This window comes from Hemicordylus capensis, chromosome 6 (genome assembly GCF_027244095.1).
Source record: "Hemicordylus capensis ecotype Gifberg chromosome 6, rHemCap1.1.pri, whole genome shotgun sequence".
NCBI classification, from domain to species: domain Eukaryota; kingdom Metazoa; phylum Chordata; class Lepidosauria; order Squamata; family Cordylidae; genus Hemicordylus; species Hemicordylus capensis.
The window spans coordinates 153976951-154003737 of record NC_069662.1 but is presented as its reverse complement, the minus strand read 5'-3'; the positions used below and the strand labels follow the sequence as shown (position 1 = coordinate 154003737).

Here is a 26787-nt window from a genome sequence, read left to right as displayed (position 1 = left end):
GTCGTGCAACCCTGGTTATCCTAAATTGTGTCTCCTAAACATTATTCCAAGAAGTAACAAACCTATACAAATTATCAGATTAGCAGCATCCCAGGGACTTTGTACAATATTTAAATATCACTTTGGGGACACTCTGTTAGCTTCCAGCTTTTGTGAGGACTCATTTGTGGTTACAGATGTGTTTGAAGGGAACGTAATTTGAATAAAACTGTCTCTGTCTATCTATTCTACACTATTATTTAAGGTGATATTGCATGATCCATGGCATGGTTATTAAAGCCTGCAGATCCAACGGTGATGAATCACTAGCCAGAAAGATAAATGCACTCCTGACTCACAACAAATTTCAATTTTGCTAGAAATGCATTTTTTAAGAGCCTCATCCAATTATAGGATGAGGAAGATCAGGGATAAGGGAAAGCTCTAGAATAAATAGCAAACCAGACTTCTCACTGTACGTAAAATGATTTCTAAACTTCTTGATGTGCACGAGAAATCTTTTTTTATTTATTTAAACATAGTTTAAGCTAAATAAAGAAATTTAAAATACCTAGTTTGCTGAAAAAATGACTAAAAGCTTTTGGACAAGGAACAGTCACAGTCTCTCCAATTTCTGCAGGGCGCCAACAAGTCACGTTATCCCAGGCACCAAGACATCCTGGAAAAATAAGTAAGAAATATCCAAGTTTAATCCACTTGAGTGAAATTCATCATTCCAGAATAGAATCTAAGTTGGCTTCAGCCCTGGGTCCAGAAGAGAGGTGCCATTTCGGGTGGAGGGGGTGATAGCTCGTCCCACTTAGTGTTCCAGACCACATGCAATTACTTCATACGGAACACCTGTATTTCCAGATATTATGAATAATTAAAAAATACACACAACAAATACTTTCAAAACAAGGAACGTAAAAAACACTCTCACTACATTCAAGGACGAGTCCCCGAGGTTTCCTGTAAACGTTACCCCACACTGAAATGGCACCCCTAGACCCAAGGCTGGACAACCAAGGTTGTGCTAGAAGTGAAGGAAAAGAAGAAAGTATAACAGAACTCATAGCAATAGTAGTGATCAGGATTTGTGATTATCCTAATGGAAGTCTTACCATCCTAGTTGGGAAAGATCAAGCATGAAACCCTAGGGACCACTGTCAGCTAATCTCGTCACTGCTGAGCTAGATGGACCAATGGTCTGACTTAGTAGAATATGACAAATACAAATACGACAAATATTTATATACCACTTTTCAACAAGAGTTCCCAAAGCTGTTCACGCGCGCGCGCGCGCGCGCACACACACACAGATCTCTAAACATCTATAATCTTAAAAAGAAACATAAGATAGACACCAGCAACAGCTGCTCTTCTCCTGCTACATAAAGAGAATCACCACTTTAAAAAGGTCCCTCCTCAGTTAGCAGGGGAAGACAGGTTCATATGTATTTAGTTATGCCAGCAGTGATGGGAATTGCATAAGGAACCATAGGGTCAAACATATACAATTTTTGGAACTCGTGTTCAGCTTTAAATCTGCCTTTAGCTTCTGAGGTTACACCAGCAAGTGCCCATACATTCTTCAAGAATCTCTGCAAACATAAGGAGCTGAGCTCCAACATTTCTAGGTGTTGGAAGCGTAATTCAGATGTGGGAACCCTTACACATATGGTTTGGTCATGTCCTGTAATTGCTCCATTTTACTTTGAAATTCGTATGCATGTTAATATGACTTTACAGCCATACTTGCTGGTCAAAGATGTGTATGTTTTGGGGGGTTATATAAATTATGGAATTTATCCTTACATTAGGAATTATGGATTCTCCAGGCATGGGGAGTTGGATACAACAACAGAAAGACAAATTTACTCCAGCTTTGCAATTCTGGATAACTGATATGTGCTCCTTGTCAGCATTTAATCAGGGTTTCCCCCCTCCAACAGAAAGCCAAAGAAGAGGAGTTTCAGTGGTCTGGTCTACCTTTAATGAATTGTTTGTGCTTTGAAGAAATATATTTTGAAATCTCTATCTATCAGGTGCTTATTTCTCTGCGAGATATCAATCTCCAAAGCAAAATTATAGATGCACATTATAAGAAGTTAAGGCAAGAAAAATAATAAACGTGGTATCCCTCCTGGGTTCCTAAAATGGTGATGCTAGCAACCTGAAGCAAAGTTGCAGGCTTGATTTAAAAAAATGTGTTGTTTTGTTTATCTCCTATAGGACTTCTGCAGCAGCGACTCAAGAAGAATGTCATCCTTTGACTAGTACACTAATTAACCCGATACTTCATTGATTATCTCTTTTGTTTGCAGAATGCGTTTGTTTACAAAGATAATCATACAAGAAATATAATTGTTATGCAATTTATGCAACTGCCTTTATCTGCTTGCTGAATTTGTTAATACAATAAAGACAGCAATGTTTAGTGAACAATTTTAGCATATTCATTCATATTAGAATGTTAGCATATTCATTTTAGATTTGGAATGCTATTAAAAAGAGCTTACCAAGTAGAAAGACTTACTGAAGAATTATGAAAAAATCTATCTGACATCTCCCCAAACAGTCCTATATTGCAGGGGTATGCAACCATGACTCCCCAGCTGTTGCTGAACTATAACCCATCATCCCTAAGGTAAAGTGTGCCCTCAAGTCAATTTTGACTCCTGGCACCCACAGAGCCATGTGGTTTTCTTTGGTAGGAGGGGTTTACCATTGCTTCCTCCCGCGCAGAATGAGATGATGCCTTTCAGCATCTTCCTATATCGCTGCTGCCTGATATAGTACCAGCGGGGATTCAACCTTCTGCTTGTTAGTCAAGCATTTTCCCACTGCGCTATCAGGTGGCTCCATCATCCCTAGTCACAACAAAATGGAGCTGGAGAGTAACCTGCCCAGGTTACCTACCCCTGCTATAGTGTGTGATGGAATCTGTTGGGCGTGTTTTATAAATCTGATTCACTGTCTTAATAGCACCACTGCCCCATGCCTCTTCTTTCTGGGATAGCAGAATAGAAATGCACTATACTAAAAAAAAAACAAAAAACATGAAGTGTTCGGGATAGCCATTTTCAAGGCCAGTTATAAAATAGGGTGTGTGTGTGTGACCACAAATCAAGTTCTAACCACAGAGGTTAGACTTTTGCACATATAGGTCTAAAGTAGCATCCTGCAACCATCCTAGAGCATCAAGAAAGCTGTGGAATGTTCTTGCCAAACAAGGCAATATCATGTGAAAATCGTAGAGTTTGATAGGCAAGTTCACTTCCTTCAAACTTCCAGGTTAGGCCAGTTTTAGTCCAGAACGTTCCAGCTGCTTCTGCATAAAAACTCAATTGGCTGCTATTCCAGCCACCTGGCCACGTTCAGTTTATCCCATTCTCATATTTGTTCCTACCCTGGACAGCTGTTATTCTCTCAGCTGCTAACTCCTCTTGCTTGCCCTCTGACCATCAGATGGCCAGATCTTGCATCTGGCCTTGAAGATTAGAACCTGCACTATCCTTTCAATGAGAAACTACGAGGAATAAAACAAATAACCATTTTGAACCACAGAAACTATTGTCAGGAAGAAACTGTTAGGGATGTGCAAAAAATTTCGGGCACAGAACGATCTGTGCCAGAAACAAACAATTTCGGGTGATTCGGGGCTGAACCGAATCACCCCCGATGTCCCCCGATATTTTTCGGGCACGAGCCGAATCACCCGAATTTTGGACCTGAAAAATTCGGGTGATTTGGTTCATGGTTGATTTTTGGTGAATTTTTAAAGTTTTAGTGACTTTGGGGCAGTTTGGGGGCATAGCATGGGATCTGGGCAAAAGGAGTGGGGTGGGATGGTAGTGCCTAATGGGTGCAGGCTACCACCCCAATTTCAGGGGGATTGGGCAAAGGGCTGATTTTTGGTAAATTTCTGAAATTTTCATGTCTTTGGGGCAGATTGGGGCATATTGGGGCAGAAAGTGGGGCCTGGGGCAGAATAGTGGGGTGGGGTGGTAGTGCCTAATGGGTGGAGGCTACCACCCCAATTTCAGGGGGATTGGGAAAAATCCTGATTTTTTGAGAATTTTTGAAGTTTTAGTGACTTTGGGGCAGTTTGGGGGCAGAAAGTGGATCTGCCCCAAAATAGTGGGGTGGGGTGGTAGTGCCTAATGGGTGGAGGCTACCACCCCAATTTCAGGGGGATTGGGCAGAGGGCTGATTTTTTGAGAATTTTTGAAGTTTGGGTGTCTTTGGGGCAGATTGGGGGCAGAAAGTGGATCTGCCCCAAAGGAGTGGGGTGGGCTGGTAGATAGTGTCTAAAGGGTGGAGGCTACCACCCATCCCCAATTTAAGAGTGATTGGGCAGGGGGTGAATTCTGGTGAATTTATATGTATGAGGTTTGTCTTCATAAGGTGAAGTGTGCCAAATTGATTACTTCCTCATATTATTCATAGTAAAGGAAAGTGTGAAAAAGTGAAAGTGGGGGTCATGAGAGTTGTTTAATTGAAAAAAATCTCATTTGCTATGATAGAATGAGAATTCACACCTCAGAAGTTTTTTCTGAGGTGTGAATTCTCATTCTATCATAGCAAATGAGATTTTTTTCAATTAAACAACTCTCATGACCCCACTTTCACTTTTTCACACTTTCCTTTACTATGAATAATATGAGGAAGTAATCAATTTAGCACACTTCACCTTATGAAGACAAACCTCATAAATATAAATTCACCAGAATTCACCCCCTGCCCAATCACTCTTAAATTGGGGATGGGTGGTAGCCTCCACCCATTAGACACTATCTACCAGCCCACCCCACTCCTTTGGGGCAGATCCACTTTCTGCCCCCAATCTGCCCCAAAGACACCCAAACTTCAAAAATTCTCAAAAAATCAGCCCTCTGCCCAATCCCCCTGAAATTGGGGTGGTAGCCTCCACCCATTAGGCACTACCACCCCACCCCACTATTTTGGGGCAGATCCACTTTCTGCCCCCAAACTGCCCCAAAGTCACTAAAACTTCAAAAATTCTCAAAAAATCACCCCTTTGTCCAAACCCCCTGAAATTGGGGTGGTAGCCTCCTCCCATTAGGCACTACCACTCCACCCCACTATTCTTCCCCAGGCCCCACTTTCTGCCCCAATATGCCCCAATCTGCCCCAAAGACATGAAAATTTCAGAAATTTACCAAAAATCAGCCCTTTACCCAATCCCCCTGAAATTGGGGTGGTAGCCTGCACCCATTAGGCACTACCACTCCACCCCACTCCTTTTGCCCAAATCCCATGCTATGCCCCCAAACTGCCCCAAAGTCACTAAAACTTTAAAAATTCACCAAAAATCAGGATTTTGCCCAATCCCCCTGAAATTGGGGTGGTAGACTCTACCCATTGGGCACTACCACCCCACCCCAAAATTTTGCCCCTGGGCCCCTTTTTACCCCCCCGAATCGATTCGGATTCGGATTCGGATTAAATCCGAATCCGAACCGAATCAAGGGTGATTCGGGTGACCCAGATTCGGGCACAAAACAGAACGGGGGTGATTCGGCTCGGGTCCGAGCCGAATCACCCGAAAACCCGAATTGCACACCCCTAGAAACTGTGCCCGTCTTTTATAGCTGCTTCCCTCATGCACACAAAGAAATATTACCTAGATTTATCTATGTATTTATTTAACATATTTCCATACCGCCCAAACCTTGCATCTCTGGATGGTTTACAATTAAAATAATATTAAAAAACATTAAAATTATTTAAAACCCAACATTAAAAAGTATTAAAACTATAAATCTAATTAAAAGCCTGGGTGAACAAAATTATCTTCTGTAACTTTTTAAAAGTTGCCAGAGATGGGGAGGCAGGGAGCACATTCCAAAGCCCAGGGGCAGCAACAGAGAAGGCCTGTTCCCAAGTAGCCACCAGAGGAGCCAGTGGCAACTGTAGACTAAGAGTTTATTCAGAAACAACTCCATTTCCTCCTTCTCCTTTCCCTCTCTATCCCTTTCTGACCCCCACCACAGTCTCTACAGGTTCCCCACTGGGACACCCTCATTTTCAGATCTTTCTTCCACGGAAAACATAAAAGACATACTGAATGGCTATCCTTTCTCCATTTGGCAAAACATAGGGTTATTAAGGATGCAGCAAACACACACACACACACACACACACACACACACACACACACACACAACAACAACAGTAGTGGTAGCAGCAGCAATCCCAATATCCCATTACAGTAAGGAAGAGTCACCTGCTGAAACAGGCTTTTGTCTATACAGACAATATGGATAAAATTGTGTACCTTTCCATGTGTTTACATCAGCCTTGAGTCCCCAGATGTTATTGGCCTACAACTCCCATTGTCTCCAGTTGCAATAGCAAAGGTCATTGCTACTGTAGTCCAACAAGATCTGGGGATTGAAGGTTGGGAACTCCTGGTCTATAATCACATCAGTATGCTTACCTGAATGCTATTAAACTGCCTAGAGACATCCTTTGATGTGTGTATAGATTTGCACCCCCACCCATGACTTCTTGTGTGTGACTACATCTGAATTATTATTATTATTATTATTATTATTATTATTATTATTATTATTATTATTACATTGATAGCCCGCTCTTCCTGCAAGGAGCCCAGAGCAGTGTACTACATACTTGAGTTTCTCCTCACAACAACCCTGTGAAGCAGGTTAGGCTGAGAGAGAAGAGACTGGCCCAGAGTCACCCAGCTAGTATCATGGCTGAATGGGGATTTGAACTCGGGTCTCCCCAGTCCTAGTCCAGCACTCTAACCACTACACTACGCTGGCTCTCATTAGACCTGGTGTGGTTGGTTTTGAATGGACCATTTGGTGATCTTCTCTATTCCCCCAAACAATATGTGAATATTGCACTTGGTCTCCTTCCATTCCATTCTTCTGAAAGAAACATATTCAAAGAAATGATTGTCAGAGTATACTCTCTGAGCAGGTATGCACATCTTTGCAGAATATACCAATGATAATCCACGTAAATTGCATTGAAGCATACATCAGGGTCGACAGAGCAAAGGGCTCTGCACCAACACTATGAAGCTAGTCACATGTGCAGGCAAAACTGGGCAAAGGAAGCCCAGTCCGGTTTTGCCTGTCCTTGTGTACCGCTGGGATCGGGCCCGATCTCGTTGGTGCCTTGGTGGCAAACCCTAACCTCTTGTAAAATGAGGTTAGGAGAGCGAGCGCTCTCTGAACTCTGTTTCTGTGAGTATCTGCCAGTGGCTGGAAGACTGCGGAGATCCTGGGAAGCTTTGGCGAGGGGGGGCGACACATCCCGACACCCCAGCCCTCCAAACCACTGGCAGCAGCTGACAGTCATCTGGGCAGGCGATTCGCCCGCTGGAGCCCTCAGTCTGCAGGGAGGTAAGCTCTTTAAGGCTTCCTCCCTGCTAGCCCTCTGGCCCTTTCTCACTGCTCATAAGAAAGAGCTCTATGGATCAATAGAGAGAGGTTTTGCTCAGTGTTTCTGAACCTTTTAAGAACCCCACTAACCTCTGAAAAATTGTACCTCAGTTATCCAGTAGACTTTATATTTACAGTAATGTGTGCCATACGTTGGAAGAAGGACTGTATATAGAGGGCTGTGAGACGACAGATGTCTGATCTAGTGTGCGTAGGGTCACTACCTTGTACACTAGGGGTGCGCAACCTGAGTATGTACCTGGACTAACAGTGGTGTTGGCCAAAGATAAAAGGACTGAACACTGTGCTGTGTGAAGTGCCAAATTATTGTTGAAAAATATCAAGTGCTGTGCATTCTGCAGCATGCCATCATTTTGCAAGGAGGAAGGGGCAAGGAAGAAGGAAGGAGAGAGAGGAGAGAGAGAGAGAGAGAGAGAGAGAGAGAGAGATTATAGGCAGTAACCAGCAGCAAAGGCAAACAGGCACTCCCTCCACCCCCCTTGCTGGGCTTCTTTCCCCTCTCCTACCCATTCTGTATCCCCTGCTTGTATCTCACATAATCCCAGGGGTATGTGTGCCATTTGCAAACCTGAGGCTATTCTCACAGTGGGAGAAAACCGGGCTAAAGGAGCCCAGCCTTTACCACTGTGGGCGAGCTCGGTGGTTCTCTGGCGGCTAGCCTGCCAAAGAAGCCCTCCTCTTAAATGGGGTTAGTGGAGTGAGCGCTCAGCTAACCCAATTTTCCCCATTGTGAGTCGCCATGGTACGGCTCTGTGCTGCGGTGACTCACAAGGAGACCCCCACTGGGAGGCTAAAACGAGCCTCCCAGTGTTGAGGGTCTCCCCCGGATGCCCTGGGGCATCCTGGGACTTCCGGGGGCTGGGCGGCCCCCGATCCCTTCATCCCCTACCGGCTCTGTAATGGAGCCGGTAGTCACCTGGGCAGCCGATCCGGCCACCCAGCAAACAGTGGATCGTGTGTAGAGCCTCACTATGTGCTAGATCATATCACATATGTTGAGGTCATTCACACAACCAAAAACTGTGTTATGCCTGCGTTTGGGAGCTTTGTGTGCTCCCAGTTTTTGGTGGTGTGGAAGCAAGGTAAGAGGAAAACCTGGGCTAAAGTGATTATGTGGAAGAAAGGTAAGGGGAAAACCTGGGTAGCTTTTCTTCCTACCTTGCTTCCACACAATCACTTCTACCCAGTTTTTCCTCTTACCTTGCTTCCACACAACTGAAAATTGGGAGCACACACAGCTCCCAAACCTGGGTAGAACACAGTTTTTGACTGTGTGAATCAACCACCCAGGGACTTGCATATGGGGCGGTATAAAAATGAGATTATTAATAACTACAGATTCCTATGGATAAGAACTAGTCATCTTTATGCAATACAGGTTTATAGCAGCAATGTATATTTTGTGAATAATACTTTGGAGAAACAACAGAGATTCTTTCATTTCATAATAAATAATCATGATATAAGATGTAGAAATAAATGTCCATGTGTTCCTGACAGCAGAGGGCATCAAAAGCAGCTTCAATCCATAGCTAACAATGGTTTTGTGAAATCAGTTAGACATGTGATATACAATACTCACAGAATAGCAACTGAGGATCAGTGGGGTTATGCTTATTAAATGTGAGAGGGGGGAAATGAAATAAAGAAAAAACACAAACCCTACATAATTACAAAAGCAATTATTCTGCTTGAATTTTTTCCTCACATCAGAATAAAACTCCCATTTTCCTTATAATGAAAGGTATTTCCAGGTCATGGTGTTCCTCGCTGAGCATCAGCGACCTGGTATTTAGATGCAATTAACAAAATATGTCTTTCAAATGAATGATCCATCTGGGAGATGGTTTGTGGCACAAAGAAAGACATTTAATCATGGTGTAGTTGAGAAAGTCACAGTTTGAAGTTAACATCAGTAATATTTAAAAACTTCCTCATAAGTAGACTCTATAACTGTGTACCCTGACTCCGATTTAAAGAGATCCTTAATGCATATATAAAATCATAACACACCTGTTAATCACTTCTAAAACAATTTGCTGTTCATTGAGTAATAAATCTGATTTGCTCCTGGCATATTTACTGAACAATACTACTATATATTTTTTTCATTAACAAAGGACATAATACCAACAAGATTGAATTATTTCAACATTCAGACTTCATGATTCAGGTATAATCAGGATCATTCATAATTCTGTGCTAAAAAGGTACACAATGCTCTAATCAGAAAATTTAATTCTTCTTGGAATAAATTGTGCAAGTCAGACAGATTGTAATATATTTACTTATTTACACATCATTCTATATTGCAGAAGAGGTAGAGCTGCCAGAGTATAGATTATTATGGGGTGGCTAACAAATAAAGTTTATTTATTATTATTATTTCTCGTTTACACAGTCAGACAGGTGTTATTGACTGGTTTATTTCATCCAGACATTGAGTGCTTCCCAAGGACCTGGGATGCCAGAATTTTATTATCAATATTGTTGTTATTATAGATATTGTCGCAAAATATAGGCTGTTCCCAGTAAAGCTGCTTTTTGTAATTGGCTGATGGTGATTTCTGTGGCCCCTATGGTGTTGAGGTGCTCTTCAAGGTGTTTTGGAATTGCACCTAGGGCGCCAGTTACTACTGGGATTATTTTGGTCGTCTTCTGCCACAGCCTTTCAACTTCAATTTGTAGATCTTTGTATTTTGTTTTTTCCCCTATTTTTTCCCTTCTGTTCTGCTATCCCCTGGTATTGCTATGTCGATTATTCTGACTTGTTTTTCTTTCTTCTCGATTACACTTATATTTGGTGTGTTGTGTGGCAGATGTTTGTCTGTTTGCAGTCAAACGTCCCATAATATTTTTGCATCTTCGTTTTCTACCACTTTTTCAATTTCAGGGTCCCACCAATTTTTGGCTACAGATAGCTTGGTTTTTTTGCAGATGTTCCAGTGTATCATCCCTGCTACCTAGTCATGTCTTTCTTTGTAGTCAGTCTGTGCGATCTTTTTACAACAGCTGATTAGGTGGTCCACTGTTTTGTCTGCTTCTTGACAAAGGCGGCACTTGCTGTTTGTTGTTGATTTGTCTACTTTTGCTCTTATTGCATTTGTTCTTAGTGCCTGTTCTTGTGCAGCCAGTATTAAACCCTCTGTTTCTTTCTTCAAGTTGCCATTCATAAGCCACTGTCAGGTCTTGGTGATGTTTGATTTTCTGGTTATATTATTAATAAATAATAATAATAATAATAATAATACAGACTTCAAAGTATGGGTGCACTGGTTTATTGGAGGAGAGCTGGTCTTGTGATAGCAAACATGAATTGTCTCCTTTGCTAAGCAGGGTCTGCTCTGGTTTGCATTTTAGTGGGGGATTACATGTGTGAGCACTATGAGATAGTTTACTTAGGGGATGGGGCCACTCATGGAAGAGCACCTGCATGCAAAAGGTTCCATGTTCTCTCCCTGGCACCTCCACAATAGTGCTGAGAGCCTGATCCCCAAGCCAGCTTACAACAAATAATATGATGACAAGAAATGAAGAATATGTATATTTAGCATTGGTCCATCTATCCTCCCCCTCCCGTACCCCTGGCCACATGTCCCAGTACATTTTATCTTGAGGAAGTGTCTTTGAACTCAAAAGATGTTTGTGTTGCTGCATTTCTAAAAATCCTGCCCTAAACTTCACAGAACTTCTGGGAGGAAAAAAAATTATTGGCTGTGTAGAAGTCTCTTCCCTCAAAGCACCAAGTATTGTTTAGACGTGGCACCATCCACGTCTAAATTAGATACTAGATACTAAATTATGAAAGGGCTCTTGAATTGTCTAAGCCAGACAAGATAAATGTGTTTCTTGGTTGCTAAGCAGGGTCAGGGAAGGGATGGAGCAAGGCTGGATGGGGATTCAGAGGAAGGAAAATGGTTTGGAGCAGCCTTGGGTAACTTGTTTTTGAACTACAACTCCCCTCATCTCTGGCCACAGTGGGCAAAGGCCAGGGAAGAGGAGAGCAAAAACAACAAGTTGCCTAAGACTGGTTTGGACCAAGTGGGGAAGCACAACAATTGAGCATGAGGGGTGTGCAGGATTAGGCCACACAGAGTGGAACCAAGCACAGTGAAGGGAAGTGTGGAAGAAAGGTGCTGCTTACAATTAATCTATTTTAATATGGGGAGTCTGGCACTGACCCAATGAAATCCTTAAATCTTACACTACAAGTTAAGTTGCTTTTTGAAATGTTCGCCAAGCAGCATGATCAGACTGCTCTTCAGGAAAGAGGGCTCCACACGAGAGGCAGATCTCCCATCTATTTCCTTAGGTCACCGGCCACCGCTTTTTGTGTTTTCCCCTCTTTTGAGAGGCACCTACAACTGATTTCTTGTTTTAGATTGCTTTCTAATGTTTGTCTTGTGGGGAACAGGAACTGGCTTCTCTTAATGAGAAGCTCTTTGTGGTGAGAGGTGATTTGCAATGCCAAGGCAATGCTGTTACATCTGGTCTCTCTGTAAAAGTATAACCTGGTGGGTTTCATTATTCAGCAGATTTAGTGGATTCCTTCAGATGTGTAAAGCATCATTCATAGGTGGGAGGAACAGGACCCCAACTGACTGGAATGACAACTTCTTGGCCATTCTTTCATCTCAGGTGAGTCCTCCAAATCCACCATAGCTTTGAAAGATGGGACCTGTCCTATGAGAACACCACTGAATCCTCCAGCTCCTAAGCAATATTATAGAAATTTGACTCACGACTCCCCAAATTAGGGGAGGGTTAAGGAGCCACCTCTGCTACAGACTCATTTTGTAGCCTAAGCCAACTCCCTCCCTCCCTCCCTCTCTCTCATTGTGCCTTAGTTTCCCATCTGTAAAACAGGATACAGAGTTGCCAGGTTTTGGTATCATGGCTGCACATTAAATGTCACAAGGCATTGAGGGAAGATGCAGTATTTTCATCATCTGCAATGCTCTGGGTTTATTGCCCCCCACCCTGCCGGGATCACTCTCCTCTCTGATTTGCTGCAAGGTGCGGGGGGTGGGGGGATGGTTGGGTGAAAGGACTGGTGGTGGAAGAGAATCAGCATTCTTGCTTGTTACAATGGCATATTTAAAAATATATACGTATAGTCGATACTAGGTTAAAGCCTAATTCCAATATGCTTCACAAAGTTGTTGCAAGGATAAAGAATACAAAAACTTGTATTCTTTGTACAAAGTACAAAAGTACTTTGCTCTTAATTTACACTATAAACATCAGCAGTAATATGATCAATATGACTTTTAGGCTTTTAAACATATTTAGTTTCACATTTCATTATTTTTCTCAAATCACACACACACACACACAATATACCAGATATTACAGTTTCTACTATAAAGTCAAACAACAAACAATAACACAAAGATCTAATCTTGAAGCAAGTCACAGGCACTGGGGTGTGGGAAGTCTAGTGTTGTAGCCTTGACTTGTTCCTTGCAAGGCAAGGCTACAACACCTGGAGCTTTTTAGTTAAGGATAAAGATGACTGAGGGGAGATATGATAGAGGTCTATAAAATCATGTATGAAGTGGAGAAAGTTGACAGAGAGAAATTTTTCTCCCTCTCGCATAACTAGGGGCCATCCCATGAAACTGATTGCCAAGAGATTTAGGACCGACAAAAGGAAGTACTTTTTTACAGAATGCATAATCAACCTATGGAGTTCTCTGCCACAAGATGTGGTGACAGCCAACAGCCTGGAAGGCTTTAAGAAGGGTTTAGATAAATTCATGGAGGACAGGTCTATCAATGGCTACTACTCTGAGGGCTATAAGTCACCTCGAAGCTCAGAGGCAAGATGCCTCTAAATACCAGTTCCAGGGGAGTAGCAGTAGGAGAGAGGGTATGCCCTCAGCTCTTGCCTGTAGGCTTCCCAGTGGCATCTGGTGGGCCACTGTGTGAAGCAGGATGCTGGAAAAAGATGGGCCTTGGACCTGATCCAGCAGGGCTTTTCTTATGTTCTTATGAGAAAGACCTCCCACTGCTGTGCCACCACTGTAAGCCAACAGTAAACAGGTGGGTGGTTTGGAGGCTCACAGGTAGAAGTGGGAGTGGGGGAGAGAGATAGATTGTGGTGTGATGGAGAGGCTTGGAGGTTCTCCAGCAGGTTCAGGGGGAAGACAGGATTCCATTGTGCTTCTAAATTCATAATATGGGGCCCAAAGGTACCCGGTTTTTCTCCTGGTTGGGCTCAGAACAGTGTTCCCTTCTAACAGGGATTCCCAGATGTTGTTCACAACTCCCAGCATTCCCAGATGCAATGGCCTTTGGCTGGGGATTATGGGAGTTGTAGTCCACAACATCTGGGAATTCATGTTAGAGGGAACACTGGCTCAGAGTAACAAAGCTATTTTCCAAGTTTGAGGAAAACCAGTCTGATTTTTCAAGCTCAGTTAAGAACCTAACTAAGCTTCAGAGTTCAGTTAGATTTCTGGTCCATCACTAATTGAGGCAACTTCACATTTAAGTGTCATTAGCTAAATTGCATGGGCAGAATCTCTATTTAACTGCCTTGTGACACAACACCTATAAAGGTAAAGTGTGCCATTAAGTTGATATCGACTCCTGGTGCCCACAGAGATCTGTGGTTTTCTTTTTGGTAGAATATAGGAGGGGTTTACCATTTCCATCTCCAGTGAAGTATGAGATGATGCCTTTCAGCATCTTCCTATATCGCTGCTGCCCGATATAGGTGTTTCCTATAGTCTGGGAAACCTACCAGCGGGGATTCGAACCAGCAACTTCTGGCAAGCACCTAAATGAGGACCCATGCATAGTACTTCAGACGAGGCTGCCTTTTTCCATTTGATTTCAGGCCAAAAATAACATTAGCAACCTGACACGTAGAATTTTTAAAAAATGACAATAAATCTATTTTTAAATAATAAATAAATAAATAAATAAATCTGGCGGCACTGATAATTATGCAGATTCTGAAAAATGAGCAAATGCTTGGCTCTAATAGATGCATAATTCATACCAGCGGTAAAGGACAGAAGAATAAATTACTTCTTTTGCTCCAGTGATATGTCTTTGGGTGTGTTCCAAAAATGAAGGGCAAAGGTCCATACTTCTCTCACTTGTGGAAAGTATCTAAAAGATGTTGCTAAAAATGCTTTTCTTTATGCAACATCCACGCCTCCCCCACCACACACACACTCCTTATTGAGATGTTCTGGTGCTACTGATTTTTTCACCACCAGACTACTGTCAAGGTATTGGTTATGATATATAAAATCCTAACTGTTTGGGTCTTATATACATTAAAAAGAGGCTGTGATTATTAGCAATTATGATGGGAAAATCTGTTGCTTGTTAGCATCCTCCACTGATCAGTCAACCTTCAATCTCCAATCTCCCTTCTGCTAATGGGAAGAGAGCTGGTCTTGCGGTAGCAAGCATGACTTGTCCCCTTAAGCTAAGCAGGATCCATCCTGGTTGCATACGAAATGGAGACTAGAAGTGTGAGCGCTGTAAGATATTCCCCTTAGGGGATGGAGCCGCTCTGGGAAGAGCATCTAGGCTCCAAGTTCCTTCCCTGGCATCTCCAAGATAGGACAAGATTTTTTTTTTAATAGGACAAGATTTTTTTATTGAACCAACAAACTACCCAAGCATACAGTATGTTGCCAAAGCACAATTACATACAAAGTGGTTGTTTGTACATGATATATCTACAAAGATTTACACACAAGGATTTGGAAACCCACAAGGTTATGAAGCATATGCAGGTAGTACTGTAACTCGGGGGTGGAGGATTACAAGGCACATCAGGTAATCGGGGGTGGTGGTGGTTACATCCAACGTCCATTTCCATAATTTGTCCCATTGCTGTTTAGAAGAGATACTCTTGTCTTTTTGCACATAACCATACAAACCTTTCCAGAAGAGATTTACTGTCTCATCTGCGTGAACCTCTTGGTCGCGTCTTCCCTCTCTATTCCTATGCAGTAGCACTGCATAAATGACATACAGGTTTACTAACCTGATTACGAGAAGGGGAACATTCCAATTCCCTAGTATGAGGGCACCCGTTCCATCCCGTTTCCTTGAAGGTTTCTTTCTGGGACCTCGAAAAGAGGTTCTATCGCTCAAACCCGAGGTTAGTTCTTCCCAAGTCTGTTTTTCCAAATCAGGCCACTCTAACAACTTGCTTACTCCCTGCCACACTCTTTTGGCTACCACACACTCTTTTAAGAAATGTGAGTGGGTTTCCCTGAATGTTTTGCCTAGCTCACTAGCTTTCTGTTTGCAGGTGATTTTAGGACACTCTTGCTCGTCCTCTGGAAGCCATGGCTTAGCCGCATTAAGTGTTAGTACTTGGTAGTATAAGCGCCACCTTGTTTCCCATAAATGGAAAGGGACTTTTTTCTCCTTAAAGAGAGCGATAGGGTTATCAGGTTGCAACAAGTACTGTGAAGTGCGGTGTTTGTAGCGTTTACGTTCTAAATCAGGTTTTAAAAAACCCACTTCTAGAATCTCTCTATAAATTGTTTTCCTTAGCTGCTTAACTGAGGGCTGAGAGAGATTCCTGCCTGCAACCATGGAGAAGCCGTTGCCAGTCTGTGAAGACAATACTGAGCAAGATGGACCTATGCTCTGACTCAGTATATGGCAGCTTCCTATGTTCCTTATCACAACAATTGGGGCAGTGTGGAAAGCAAAGAAGTGGTTCTTCTCTGCCTGCATTGCTTCTCCAAATTTATGTCCAGCTGAGTTGTCTAGGGTTGTGATGGTGCTAGTTCATGTCCCCTCCACCTTGAATTGGATCATTTCAGTTTGTTACTTCTGAAGATGTGGGCAAACTGCTTCGGACTGTACGCCCCAACACCTGCTCTCTTGACCCTTGCCCAACTTGGCTTATTTCACCTGCCAGTCATATTATCAGAGAGGGTTGGTAAATGTCATAAATGCTTCTCCGAGGGAGGGCAGGATGCCTTAAGACAAGGAGGCTATCATTAGAACTTATTTGAATAAACCTGCATTGGATCCCTCAGAGTTAACTAATTACAGACCTGTCTCTAACCTTCCTTGGTTGGGCAAGGTGTTTGAGCGAGTGGTTACTTCTCAGCTCCAGGCAGTTTTGGATGACACAGATTATTTAGATCCTTTCCAGACTGGCTATTGGGTAGGCTATGGAGTTGAGACTCCCTTGGTCAGCCTGATGGATAATCTCCAATTGGCAATTGACAGAGGCAGTGTGACTCTGCTGATCCTTTTGGATCTCCTGGCAGCTTTCAATACCATTGACCATGGTATCCTGTTGGGTTGCTTGAAGGAGGTTGGACTGGATGGCACAGTTTTACAGTAATTCTGTTCTTACCTCTCTGGCAGATTCCAGATGGTATCAATTGGAGACTATTGCTCTGAAAAGCAAGAGCTAAAGTGTGGGGTTCCACAAGGCTCCATACTGTCTCCAAGTTCAAATTCAAGTTCTTTAATGTTACAGCCACAAGCCAATGCTTTTTAACATCTACATGAAACCACTGGGAGAGATCATCAGGAAGTTTGATCTGGGATGATATCAATATGCTGATGACACCCAGATATATTTCTCCATACCAACTTCATCAGGAAATGGCATGACCCCCCTAAATGCCTGCCTGGGTTTGGGCTGGATATTGGGCTAGATGAGGGATAACAGGCTGAAATTGAATCCAAAGAGGAGGGAGGTACTGTCTTCAGGAGGTTGCGATCTGATTGATGGTTTAGATCTGCCTGTTCTGGATGGGGTTACATTCCCCATAAAAGATCAGGTTTGTAGTCTGGGAGTGCTCCTGGATCCCAAACTCTCCCTGATTTCTCAGGTTGAGGCTGTGGCCAGGAGTGCTTTTTATCAGCTTCAGCTGATGCGCCAAATATGTCCATTTCTGGAGACAAATGACCTTTAAACAGTGGCACACATATGCTGGTAACCTCCAGGCTTGACTACTGTAATGCACTATATGTGGGGCTGCCTTTGTATGTAGTTTGGAAACTACAATTGGTACAAAATGCGACAGGCAAATTGGTCTCTGGGTTTACCTGAAGGGACCATATAATACCAATTCTAAAAGAACTGCACTAGCTGCCGATATGTTTCCAAACGAAATACAAAGTGCTGGTTATTACCTATAAAGCTCTTAACGGCTTACGTCACATAAGCCGCAACGCCTCTATGCAAATACACACACACACACACACACACATCCCATTGGCACCTGCCTTCCCTCACTCCTCCAGAATCCCCTTGGAATGACATCATAAACCTATCCAGACATTATGTTTCATGAATATACAGATATATGCACACTTGAACATGTTTTTGTTTGAATGGCTGTACCTGTACATTTTGTACAAGTGTGGATGGCAGCGTGTGGATAGGGCTTGTACCTGCATTCATTTTATAAAAGTGAACCTGGGAACAGATGCATAGCACAGATAGGAAGTGCATTGCTTCTAGCTCTGCTGCCACCACCGTTGCCTGTAGAGTTATGGCATAAAGTAAACCATAAAAAAGAAAAATTACACCTACTGTTGTCTCCACCGCCACCGCCAACACCACCACAGACCAGTAACCACCCCTCTTGAAATTTTCCAGACTATTTTACCTACCCTCCGAAAGAGTTTGCCTTCCCTGCTCCCCTACCCCTTAGGCCTATTCACACAACCCTCAATTTAAGGGTAGGAGGCATTGTACCCTTTGCATGATTGTATGAACTCATGAAAATCCCACTGACCCAGGTTGCTCAAAGATGGGTAGCCCAGCTTTTGTACCCTGCTCTTAACCAAGGTAGGAAGAGAGGAGAGCTCTCCTACCAGTGTTCTCTCTAACAGGAATCCCCAGATGTTGTTGACTACAGCTCCCAGAATCCCCAGCTGCAATGGCTTTTGCTTAGGTATTCTGGGAGTTGTTGTCAACAACATCTGGGAATCCCTGTTAGAGGGAACACTGTCTCCTACCTTTCTGATTGTGTGGATCCACGAAGCTTTTCTAGCAGCAGCTGGCCGGGAAACAATAGAGAACTGTGGCTACAGAGGCTGCCATTCATGAATGTGCCACTCTGCAAAGCACAAGTATGATCCTATAGCTGCAGAAGCTTCAGTAGGGCTAAGCCCACTAACTGATCCTTCATGACCAGAGGGCAGCTGCTGTTGTAATGAGTCTTTCCAGTCTGCAGGCGGTGCAAAGTATGCTGGGAAGGCCTGTATGATTTTACGTGCTTCCAGCTCCCAGTTTCAGCAACAGACACCTTGCCTGGCTTTATCTTGGGTATCCTGGGTTTGCTGACCCAAACAGAGGTTCTGCTGATCTGTTGCTACTGGGGTAGGAGCTCTCTGACTCCCCAACTCACCCCCCCCCCGGTTATATGAAAGGCCCTCTTGAATCTCTTCAGCATCTTCAAATGTCACGGAAACACTTGGAGGATAATTATAGGATCTGTTGCACATTATTTACACATGTAGATGGCCAGGAAAATGTAGAAACAAGTTCAATGTGTCAGCATGTAATTTTTATATCTGCTGCCTTTATAAACCTGTCTCTCTAGCCCTAATAAACAGTGATGCTTGTATGCTGTCCTACTCATTTAAAAAGAGAGAGAGAGAGAGAAACTTTTACAAAAAGTGTTTATTGGCAAGAGACCTCCCCTATGCTGCTCCTAAACTTTTTCACATATAACTAAACATCAGGCTGTTGTTATTTTTATTAATCCTCAAGGAATCCCTGTGTTTTCAATTAGCCTGGGAATACTTGACAACCTCTACTCCTTGAATAGTCAAAATTTATAGCCTTGCTCATCAATTTTGTTCATGAATTTATATATCTTTGCTCATCAAAACTTTCCAATTTACTTGAAACTGATGGCAAGTATTGAGTAAATGAATTTTTAAAAAAACAGTAACTAAGATTTTGAACACAAAATGATAAAATCTTTTTTGGTAAAATCTCTAGTTATGAATTTGGTTGTGAAGCTTTCATGAAAGGTTTTCAACAGCCTATCCTTGTTCTTACAGCAAGTTAAAAGTAAAATCCTACTCCTATCTATGTCCGTGTAACACAGGAAGTGTTGAAACAACAGCTTATTTTTTGTTTGCAATTTTGAAGTGATATCCATAGTTATTATTTGCTGCCTTTTAAAAATGATTATCCAGGGTGTTCTGATAAGTTTTATATAAGTTATCTTTTCTCTGATATTTTGTGTAGCAAAGTTTTATTTTACAGCAGGGAAGATTCAACAGAATATAAGTTGATTGGAATGTGGTTTTTTTAAACTATATTTTAACTGTGTTAAACTGTTTAATTAGTATTAGATTAGCATTATGTTAGTATTATTTTAGTTTTTTCCCCTTTCTCTTGTCTGTGATCAAACTAAAGATGCATTCATTCAATCAATCAATCATGGCCCCAGCGCTGAGAGTTTTTCAGAAATTTCATATTACTGCTGCATATGGTAGAACACTAAACCAAACATTAGTACCGACAGGCAGGGTAATAAAAGAAACATTTAAAAAGATGCACTCCATTAAAATTTCACAAAGGTAGCAGGAATCATTAAGATGAAGTTTGTGCCACAAGAATATAAGAAATGATTTTTACGTTTGATCTCTATGGTTTAGGAATTAGTTTATTATCATTATACATGGAAATCAGAATCAGAAAAAGAAATATCCTGAAGGCATTTATTGCTATGGAAATTTAAGTTTTGCTATTAGAAATGCATGCAGGACAGAAATGTTGCACTGAGTACAAATGCTGAAAGTATTGAGTTTGGAAATAGATTTTTTGGGCATTCTTATTTTTCTCACCACCATAGATATAGATATAGATATAGATATAGATTAGATATAGATATAGATATAGATATAGATATAGATATAGATTAGATATAGATATAATCTCTCTCTCTCTCTCTCTCTCCCCCGTATTTTACAGACTATAAGACGCTACAGACTATAAGACGCACCTTAATTTTAATCCAGTTGTTCAGAGTTTTAACATATTAGACTGTTAAAACATATAAGACGCACCTGAATTTTGGCGGATATTTTTCGAGGAAAAAAGTGAGTCTTATAGTCCATAAAATACGGTATATATATGTGTGTGTCTGTGTGTGTGTGTGCGCCTTCCAGGAGTAAATATGTATTTTTCTGAAGTGAAGTGAGACACAGCCCTCAATGAAGCCCTTAAAGAAAGTAATTTCAATTTGGTGGTTTGAGATCCACCAGTGGGGAATTAAACCATTTTAGGTAGGGCAGTGTCACGTCAGCAGGGCATGTTAGGGACAATTTAGGAGCAAGGGCTAATCTGATTTCAGTTCTGGTTGAATGGTTTGCAATCCGTTTGCGGCTCTTGGGCGCTTTCCAGATTAGACCCTGCAATGGGGTCACGACGTATCTCTGAAGTGCGCTTCAGAGACATTTCTAGTGTGCTTCAAAGACATTTCTAGTTTTTGTACGTAGGAGACCACATTACACAAAGCAGTGTTAGAGCAGCAATTTCCAGATGTTACCAGTTTTCTTTTACCAATTCACCAATGGATTTCCTCCCAAAGCGCTTTCCAGATAGCCGCTCAACAGCAGCAAAATGCTTCCATGCATGGACATCACATTTAAAACGTAAATAGCAAAGCACCCGGCAGTGGGAACAGTCTTGCAAAAACTAACCTGAAAAAACAGCAACTTTTTTACACTGGATATACAAAATTATTTATTTTATTTATTTAACACATTTTTATACCACCCAAAACTTACATCTCTGGGGGGTTTACAACAAAATAAAAACAGAAAGTAAAACATTAGTTAAAACAAAAAGAAAAAGTTTAAAACATTACAACAATTTAAAGATTTTAAAACAGTATTTGAAAACAGCATTAAAACCATTAAAACAATATTAGTTAAAAGCCTGGGTGAACAGATGCGTCTTTAAATACTTTTTAAAAGCTGTCAGAGATGAGGAGGCTCTTATTTCACTAGGGAGCACATTCCAAAGCTCCCTAGTGAAGCTTTGTGGTGCTATATTGCAGCGATTAAATTGCAGCTGCAATTATGTCGCTATATTGCAGCGATTAAATTCGAAACAAGGCACTGGAAATCTGAACGGCACCCTGCTGTCAGCCTAGGGACTGCGTTGTCACAACACAGGAAGTGTGGAAGCACACTTCAGAGATACGTCGTGACCCCGTTGCAGGGTCTAATCTGGAAAGCGTCCAAGAGCCACAAACGGATTGCAAACCATTCAACCAGAACTGAAATCAGATTAGCCCTTGCTCCTAAATTGTCCCTAACATGCCCTGCTGACGTGACACTGCCCTACCCAAAATGGTTTAATTCCCCACTGGTGGGTCTCAAACCACCAAATTGAAATTACTTTCTTTAAGGGCTTCATTGAGGGCTGCGTCTCACTTCACTTCAGAAAAATCCATATTTACTCCTGGAAGGCACATACATATAGAAAAGTCCATCACAATGTAATGTGAGGACCGCACTGCATGTCTCCAGACACAAGGAGCATTTGGATACGAAGAAGCAGCTTCTCTTTAAGCAGCAGCCAGATCAAACTCCCCAAATGGTTTTTAAAGCAGCTTGAAACAATTAAAGAAGGCAAGTTGTTAGAGAGTGCTGTCAGAGGGCAAGATAATCTTACAAAGTAACTCTGATTGGTCAGGATGTATTATTATGTTTTATTAATTGCATCCTGCATTTCTATAATATAAAGGTGACTCACAAGACAATTGAATAAAAAAATACAATACAAACAAAGAAAAACACCCCGATAACTACACAATCTGAACAACACAGACCAAAACAGCATCATAGAAAGAGATGGAGTATGATGAGAAGCAGGAATAATCTCAGTCTAAAAATGCTGAAATAAAATAGTCTTCATTGCCCAACTAAAAGCAAGCAGTGAGGAGTAGGGGTGTGCATGGAACCGGCTGGTCCAGTTCAGTTCAAGTCTGAACTGGACTTGAACCAGACCGGGCCAGTTCGGTCTGGCACCCCCTTGAACCCCCCCACCCCGGGTCTGTTCCGGGAGGGGCAGGGTTGTGATTTTATTATTATTATTAATTTTTAACTTACCCCCTCTGAGGGAGTTGTCTGAGGTGGAGAGAGAGAGAGAGAGAGAGAGAGAGAGAGAGAGAGAGAGAGAGAGAGAGAGAGAGAGAGAGAGAGAGTCTGCGGAGGTTCCCCCTTCTCCCTCCCTTATTCCATTAATTGGTCAGTTTTTGGCCTTTCCCCCTCGGCATGGTGGCCATTTTGGAGGTCACCGTGCCAGCGCAATAGGCCTCTGCGTCACCTGGGTCAGCACAGGTTTTGTGTGGGTGGGTTCTTGTGGTGCAATATTGCATCCCTGCCAGTGCCACAGCTCCCTGGGCGGACACTGAATGGGAAGAGGCTGCCTCCTGTCCGATCTCTGGCTTGCTTTTCTCCTCCTCCTCCCCTGCAGCATGTTCTGCCCCCACCTCCTCCCTGCCACCCTCTGCTCTGTTACTGCTGCATCTGTTACTGAGCCTCCATCCTAGTTCCTCAAGTGCCTGGGCCCAAACGTAATGGGGGCATGCAACAGTTGGCTTGGCTGCAGTTAGGCCTGGTTGGTCACAGAGGGAAGCTCCTTTTTGAGCACCATTAAAAGCGGCTAAAAGTTGCCTCTCAGGGAGACAGAGAGGCTGCTTGGCCTTGAGGACCACAGCAACAGAGGAAGAGTGGAGATTGGTTGGGCTCCAAGTGCCTTAACTCTTTCCCCTCTGTACCTCCAAACCAACACACGCTAGTCATTTTATGGTCACTCATGCAGGCTGGGCCTTCGACTCAGCTCAAGTTAAAACCAGGTCTCTGCGCTTCTTGGCCGAAAGGCGCCAAAGTCAAACTTAGCCTAAGGCACAAAAACGCTAGGGCTAGCCCTGTCTAATGACTGGCAACAGCACTCCAAGGTTTTAGGCAGTTTGCACCCCCAGGCCCCAATAAAGACAAAACATGTATAGTTGGATGATCTAGGGCCACATTAATTAATTTAGATAACACAAATCCTGCAGCAAGGCATGACAATTCAGTGTGCGGTTACCCTAACGAAGAATCAGTCTCATAAGGAGGACCGCCCAACCCCGGGCGACAGACTGGGAGTTAGTTCGGCCCGGACGGAATCCAAACATCATAACAGCCATGGGGTGAAAGCCTGCTGAGGGGAGGTGAGGCAGCCCCACCCACCCAGGGTGCAAAACTCTGAGTGTTGGGTGCCCTATGGTGTTGAGGTGCTCCATAGGGGCCACAGAAATCACCATCAGCCAATTACAAAAATCAGCTTTACTGGGAACAGCCTATATTCTGCAACAATATCTATAATAACAGGAACAACATCGATAATAAAATTCAGCCATCCCAGGTCCTTGGGAAGGACTCAATGTCTGGATAAAACAAACCAGTCAATAACACCTGTCTGACTGTGTAAATAAATAAATAAATAAATAAATAAATAATTATTATTTACATTTTATATCCCACTCTTCCTCCAAGTGTACTACATACTTAGGTTTCTCCTCACAACAATCCTGTGAAGTAGGTTAGGCTGAGAGAGAAGTGACTTTCCCAGAGTCACTCAGCAAGTATCATGGCTGAATAGGGATTTGAACTCGAGCCTCCCCAGTCCTAGTCCAGCACTCTAACCACTAGACCACGCTGGCTCTCACATCGGGGAGTGTTCAAGAATGTGACCCCTGCCTACAGTCTGGAATGGTACAGTCCATTCTCCGTAGAGATCCTTTGAGACCCTCCAGATCTGAGTTAATGGCACAATGGCAGCAGGGTTTACCAAAGGTGCAGTCAACAGCTTGATGCAAGGCCATGGTATAAGAGCTTGGTGTATTGGCCATTGTGGGTGGAGGAGTATTGGAGCTGTAGTCTAATGACATCTGGAGACCCAAGGTTGGAACCCAAGGTTGGGAACCGCTTGTGTAACGCAATGGCCCTTGTGGTGCTAGAATTGGAGTCTTGTTAGAAGCCTCAGCCACTCAGCCAGTATAGGACAGGAAGTGTTTATGTCTTCCCATATTTATATCATAGCAAGGATCTTCTGGGTCTTGATTGGCTTCCCGTTTCGCCTTCCAGTCAGATGACAAGCCAATATAATCCTTGCCAAATAAAGAGATTCTTGCCAATAATTTTTTTAAAAAACACAACTTTACAAAGGGCTCTTTTAAAGCTCTGTCTCACAAATCCAGCCTAATTTAATTCATTGCTACTGATCTGTTTTCTTTGTCATCCCCAGATATGTATATTTATGTTTCTGTTTTAACCCCCTTTGGTATATTTGTCTCCCTACTGAGAAGAATGAAAGATCACTTATTTACGCTCTGAGCAGATGGCCTTGGTTCAGGCGCCTACTTATGGAAAATGTCACACTTTCTGTGTTTGCTTTCTGATAAACTTCTGTTCCACTTGCAGTTAAAGCCATAGTGAAAAATTATTTCAAAAGTGGAGATGACAAAGGAATGGAAACTGTGACATCCTTCCAACCCTTTCTTCCCCTTTTGGTGGTAGTTGGTGTAGTTGATTGATCTTGTTGTAGCAAGCATTAATTGTCCCCTTTGCTAAGCAGAGTCTACCCTGGTTTGCATTTGAGCACTGTCTCCTGTAAAATATCCCCCTTAGGGAATGGGGCCATAGCTCAGTGCTAGAGCCATCTGCTTCCATTCACAAGGTCCTAGGTTCAATCTACCTCCCCCCCTTCCTCCTCCTCCTCCTCCTATTTATATACTGCTCTTCAACCAAAGTTCTCAAAGTCGTTTACATAGAAAAATAAATAATACTTAAATAAGATGGAGATGCTTGACTAACAAGCAGAAGGCTGCCAGTTCAAATCCCCACTGGTACTATATCAGGCAGTGGTGATATAGGAAGATGCTGAAATGCATCATCTCATACTGTGCGGGAGGAGGCAATGGTAAACCCCTCCTGTATCCTACCAAAGAAAACCACATGGCTTTGTGGTCGCCAGGAGTCAACACCGACTTGACGGCACACTTTACTTTACTGTCCCCAAAGGGCTCACAATTAAAAAAATATATATCTGGCATCTCTAGGTAGGGATGGGAAGGACTCCTGCCTGAAATCTTGGAGAGCTGCTGTCAGTCAGTGTAGCCAATACTGAGCTAGATGGACCAAGGGTCTGACTCAGTTCCCATTTTCCTATCCCACTCTGTAGTAATTCTTCAACAAACAGCTATTTTGCCCATGACAGCCTCTACCCTGGTGGCGCAGTGGTAAAAACTGCTGCCCTGTAACCAGAAGGTTACAAGTTCGATCCTGACCAGGGGCTCAAGGTTGACTCAGCCTTCCATCCTTCCGAGGTCGGTAAAATGTGTACCCAGAATGTTGGGGGCAATATGCTAAATCATCGTAAACTGCTTAGAGAGCTTCGGCTATAGAGCGGTATATAAATGTAAGTGCTATTGCTAAGTGCTACAAAGCATTGCCTTTTTGATGGCTCTTGAGATTAGTTATGTAGAGCATATTAGGAGTGTTCATTTTATATTGATTAGGTCTATAAAATGCTATTTGTTCATTTAACCTCTTTCATTTGGCCCCAAGCTATTTTGATTACTTAGCCTCCGCTAGCCCGATTTCCTGCGATCGTGAGAACCACCGGGCTCGGCTGCGAGCCCAGTGGTTCTTGAGCAGGTAACCCGCTCAAGTAGCCCGCCCCTAAAACCGGGTTTGCGGAACGAGCGCTCTGCAAACCCGTTTTTAAAAAATCATGAGTAGCTGTGGTGCGGCTTCGCGATGCAGCTACTCATGAGGAGACCCAAGGAGGGGAGGCAAAAAGCTACCTCCCGGCTCCGGGGGTCTCGCCAGCATGTCCTGTGCACTTGCACAAGACATGCTGGAGCTTTCGTGGGCCAATCGGCCCCCGTTCCCCTCAGCCCCCGCCAGCTCCGTCACAGAGGTGGCAATCGTGTGGGTGGCCGATCCGGCTGCCCAGAGCTCCTGCCCTGCTTGTGTGCAGGGAGAACGGGCTTAGCCCGCTCTCCCTGTTCAGCTCCGCAAACCGGGTCTCATTGATCGTGAGACCCGGCTCAGTGAGTCCTTTGGCAACAGAAATAATTGGCATTTGTAAAAATTACTGTATGCCACTCTGAACCCACAGGATAGAGGTGAGATATAAATCGACGAAACAATAAACAAGCACAATACTGCAGATGGTCTTCTTACCTTTAAAATCCACCTTTTCTTCATTCTTTAAAAATGCCATACACTTTATTTCCTCTTCATGGATCTCCAGCTGTAATCTGCATTCTGGATGAATACTATTTACCTGTTAAATTAACAGGGAAGATCGTTT

General features: G+C 42.9%; 1 protein-coding gene across 1 annotated transcript in view; it reads right to left on the bottom strand.

Annotated features, from left to right (window-relative positions):
* Nucleotides 1–26787, bottom strand: part of VIPR2 (vasoactive intestinal peptide receptor 2) — an 89408-nt gene that overhangs the window by 41602 nt on the left and 21019 nt on the right. Inside the window, exons 2-3 of the mRNA XM_053266103.1 lie at nucleotides 26658–26760; nucleotides 551–658 (exon numbers count right to left, since the gene is read on the bottom strand). Coding sequence (XP_053122078.1) covers nucleotides 551–658; nucleotides 26658–26760 — 211 coding nt within the window. The remainder of the gene's footprint in view (nucleotides 1–550; nucleotides 659–26657; nucleotides 26761–26787) is intronic.